We start from the raw sequence: 4928 nt of genomic DNA, 5'->3' as shown, positions 1-4928 counted from the left end.
TACGTATTTCAATTTTCAATGATATCGTACTTCCTCTCAAAAAAAAAAGAAAAGAAAAGAAAAAAGGGATGAAGAGCCTAGTCTGTTTCTCCCTCTTCCTCCCCTCCTTCATCTGTCTTCCTACCCCAACCTTAATTCTCTCCTTCCCCTTCTTTCTCGTTCTCTCCCATTTATCTCTCCTCCGTCCCCCTCTGTCTTCCCCATACTCTCTCCATCCTTTTTCTCTTTCTAATTTTCAATTGCTACAAGAAGCGTGGTAAGAAAATTCAGTTTTGATGTTTATTGTGTTAAATATAGATTTAGTGCGGGGAGATAGATAGAGAGATAGGAAGACAGAGGGGAAATAAAAGAGAAGAAGAAAACAAGGGCACCATATAAAAGAAAAGGAGATGCCTCCAGCAGGGATTGTGCCTGATTTATTGTCGCCGGCTGGGGTAGGTGGTGTTGTGGCTGTTGGTTTGTATTTTTAGTTTTTCAGTCTTTTTGTTTTTACATTTTACAACTTAAGCTAGTAGGGATAATGGTGGAAAGATAGTTTCAGATTTTTCGTAATTTTATGGTGGGTGAAATTATAACGTAAATAGAAAAATAAGACAATAAGATGAGTCTAGAGTTCTAGTAGCACTCTAAGTTAATCTCAAACCTCCCTTAATTTCTGTTATTCTGTAACTAAACAAATCAACACGTTACATTACATATGCACTACATCGCATGATGATGCCTTGTACAAACTTATTATTGTACTCCTTATTGGAGTACAGGAAAAGAAGCACTACATAATCCAGAAAACCAAATGCAGAAAAAAAAAAAAATTATACTCGGTAAATATAAGATAAATAATGTCTAATGTCGACATAATTTCTCCAGTATTCCCATACTTGCGCAGACGATTAATTTGTACGTGGCAGGCTGCAGCTCATCAATTCTGGGAAGTCGAGTTAATCTTACCACCAGACCCGTCACTTAGGCCTCGACTACTTGTAAGGATAGGAGCTTTCTGTGTAATACATAATTAATTAATTAATTAATTGGAATATTATTTCAACAGCACAGAGAGAGAGAGAGAGAGAGAGAGAGAGAAAGATAAAAACGTACCGAGCTCTCCGGATTTGTTTCAACAGGAGGAGAAGGAGCAGCTTCAGGATTTGCTGGTGGATCATCGGAGACTGGCGTATCTGCTACTGGGGTTTCTGTAGTTGTGGCTGGGCACTCTGCAACTTGTTCTATCTTCTCAGCGCCGAAACAGTTGAAAAGTGCTCTTATTGCTGCTTCAAGGAATGAGCTACAAGGCTTGGGCTTGTAAGCATCGAATACAAGTACTTTCACATCATCAGTAGTGGTGCTCATCATCCCCTCCTGTGTTGACACTATCGTTGATGATTTTTCCATTTTTGTGTTTATGATCTTTTCCTTGATTTCCTTTAGTTTCTTCTTCCCTCTCCTCCCATTAAATAGATCGTTCATCCATGGTCTTTGTCTCTTCCTTCACAATAAATTAATCTGTTATTCTAATTGGCCCAAAATAAAGAATAAATAATTAGGTTTTATATTATACAATGTGATAAATAATTAGTTAGCAATAATTAAATACCAAACTTGCAATTCATAAGAGTTGAATCTGACGTATTTGTATTTGGTAGTCCAACCTACCTAGTAGTTTTTTACCGTTCAATTTTATAAAGTAATTCTTAAAGTTAATCTTCACCGTTCATTTCTCGGACGACTCAATCAATAATCTTAAACTTTAAAGAAACATTAAAGTCCGTCACTAATGTAGAACAAATGGCTAAGAAGATTGAAGAACATGTCAAAAGGTGCAAAACTAGAAGCAAGATCCAAGGGATGCAAGCACGATCGTTGACATCAAAATCAAGCGTAAAATATGTCGTTTTGAATGAGAATGAACGAGGAACAGTACTCAACATTAAAAGTTCTCGGATACTTTTAGTACTTTGTTAACTGTTCATTTAATTTCTTGTTTGAACGTTAAGTCCTTTTGCAGTTTGGATTTATGTTTTGGAGGTATAATATTTCAACCTCTTATCTTTCATCTATTATTCAATAAACGAGAGTTTTCTCCTCTTCTTCTTCTTCTTCTTCTTCTTTTTTTTATTTTTTTTATTTTTTTTATTTTTGTTGAACTCTTGGGTTTGCTAGTGGATTGTAGCGCTAGAATTTCTTTCGATTTTCCTTGTCATATATCCCACTATGTCAACACCTTCTCCTTATAAGTGGAGAGAAAACCACAAAATCTCAATATTATGGGAAAGAATCAGCATGCATGGCACTCATGTTCGAATCCTCTCCCTATGAAATATATTTTAAAATTTTGTTTTTTTAAGAAAATAAATAAAAGAAATTTCATCTTTAAAATATGTAATTCAGTTTATTTAAAATATTCACGTTTGAACTCGAGGTCTTTAGTTCAGTTCCTTATCAATTAGTTTAAATATATAAAGAGCCCTCATTGATATATAAAAGATTAGAAAAAAACTGAAGTGTGTGTTTGCTGTTTGGTCTTTCTGTGGGAACGGTCTTGTTCACAATTCACAAACAATGTGGGGGAAGGAGGGTTCATGTTGTTATTCTAATTAGACACGGGAGTCGGGAATTGACCAGTCCACATGTGGTTCAATTTTTTATCTAAACACCAGTCCACATGTGGTTCAATTTTTTATCTAAACAAAGCAATAGTATGACCAGTGGGAACTCAAATCGGGCCAACATGTAACAGATTTTATTTAATAGCTATATGTCAACCTACCCTATGGAAGTAAGAATATGAATGTCGGATGAATAGTATTCAACTCATTGACCCCAGCTCAGGTCATACTACTGTCACCACCTAACCCATATTATTTTTTCTCTAATCCATCATCTAACCTCATATTATATTTTCTCTAATCTTTCATCTGAGCTAATTAAATCACCATAACTCTATTAATTAATGTTTTAACTACTATATGGGATTCCTTGCTGTTAATAATATAATACTCCCACACATCCAAAGATAGGGAGAGTGAGAGACTCAATCGCCAAATTAGAAGCGTAAATTAAGAGACCATTGTTAGGCCAAATTGAATGCTTTGAGAGGATATAGGAACAAGGCATTTGTTATAGAGTAATGTTAAGGAAATTGTAATTTTAAATCACATTAATTGGTGTACTATCTCATATGCCAAGTGATGCATACAATCTGATAACATAACAATGGAGATGAACAAATGAACTAAGGAAGAAGAATATGAAATGTGAGAAGAAGAGAGAGAATCTGAGAAATGTAAAGCTTGTACATTTCACGCCATGTAAAAGAGTATTACACACAAGGTTTTATAGAGACTCTTCTTACATCAACAAGTGCTACACTACTCTCTAACTAACTTGTGTTCTTCTAACAGACTTAACTAACTAGTGACAAGTGTCACCACAATTTTAAATCACATTAATTAGTGTATTATGTCATGTGCCAAGTGATGCATACAATCTGATAATAGTACAATGGAGATGAACAAATGAACTAATGAAAAAGAAGATGAAATGCGAGAGGAAGGGAGAGAATCTGAGAAACGTAAAGATTGTACATTTCACACTATGTAAAAGAGTATTGCACACAAGGTTATATAGAAACTCTTCTTACATCAACAATTACTACAATACCCTCTAACTAACTTTTGTTCTTCTAACAAACTTAACTAACTAGTGACAAGTGTCACCACAATTTTAAATCACATTAATTAGTGTACTATGTCATGTGTCAAGTGATGCATACAATCTGATAACAATACAATGGAGATGAACAAATGAACTAAGGAAAAAAAAGATGAAATGCGAGAGGAAGAGAGAGAATCTGAGAAACGTAAAGCTTGTATATTTCACACTATGTAAAAGAGTATTACACACAAGGTTTTATAGAAACTCTTCTTACATCAACAATTATTATAACACCCTCTAACTAACTTTTGTTCTTCTAACAAACTTAACTAACTAGTGACAAGTGTCACCATCTTCAGACACTATACTCTCCCCCCATTCTCAACAAACCCCCTCACGTGTGACGAATTTTCAAGCCTAACACGTGGACAACACAATAAGGTGACGTGGAGCCCATGTGACCATTTGGCTTCACACATGAGACAACCTGCTCCACTACCATGATAACAGTACAATGGAGATGAACAAATGAACTAAGGAAGAAGAAGATGAAATGCGAGCGGAAGAGAGAGAATTTGATAAATGTAAAGCTTGTATATTTCACACCATGTAAAAGAGTATTACACACAATGTTTTATATAGACTCTTCTTACATCAACAATTACTCCAGTACCCTCTAACTAACTTTTGTTCTTCTAACAGACTTAACTAATGACAAGTGTCACCATCTTATGACACTATAGCTATTACAATCAACATCCAATCAAATAAGTTCATTAATCAAAAGCTTCGTTCCTCGTGAAATCATGATTTTCCAATCATATGTATTTAAGAAGTTTGATCTTACTTAAGTCGAACTTCGATTAATGGCTCTAATATGGATCATTCCATGAGCCGCCATGATCTATTCTCCAAAACTATATATAGCCGCATAGTTTTCTCTTTCTTTTTCTCAACGGCCCCAACAACTACATATAACCAACTCCTCCTCCTGCTACCCCCATAGTGTAGGAGACAAATGTATGTATTTTGATTACGGTCGTATTGTATAGTTACAATTCTCCATATATGTTCTCTCTCTCTCTCTCTCTCTCTCTATATATATATATATATATATATCTTTGTCTCTCTCTCTCTCTCTCTCTCTCTCTCTCTCTAGATCTCTCTCCACGTTGAAAACATGTTAAGTTCTTGACTACATATTCCGGCTAACCCGAACAAAAACCAACGAATCTCCAACGAAGACAAACCCCTATTTCCATCATCTCGTCCTCATA

General features: G+C 35.0%; 1 protein-coding gene across 1 annotated transcript; it reads right to left on the bottom strand.

The window, feature by feature from the left end:
- Positions 1-542: 542 nt before the first annotated feature.
- LOC125470166 lies at positions 543-1490 on the bottom strand. The gene is made up of 2 exons (XM_048568765.1): positions 1096-1490; positions 543-997 (listed from the first exon to the last, which is right to left on the bottom strand). Exons 1-2 carry the CDS (start codon positions 1462-1464, stop codon positions 920-922), a joined length of 447 nt encoding a protein of 148 aa, XP_048424722.1. The 5' UTR covers positions 1465-1490; the 3' UTR covers positions 543-919.
- Positions 1491-4928: the final 3438 nt, after the last annotated feature.

Source organism: the organism of the source record quoted next, unplaced genomic scaffold, assembly GCF_019419815.1.
Source record: "Pyrus x bretschneideri cultivar Hongxiangsu unplaced genomic scaffold, Pyrus_bretschneideri_v1 Contig49, whole genome shotgun sequence".
Lineage (NCBI taxonomy): Eukaryota > Viridiplantae > Streptophyta > Magnoliopsida > Rosales > Rosaceae > Pyrus > Pyrus x bretschneideri.
The sequence above is the reverse complement of the archived record's forward strand: the minus strand, read 5'-3'. Positions and strand labels throughout refer to the sequence as shown.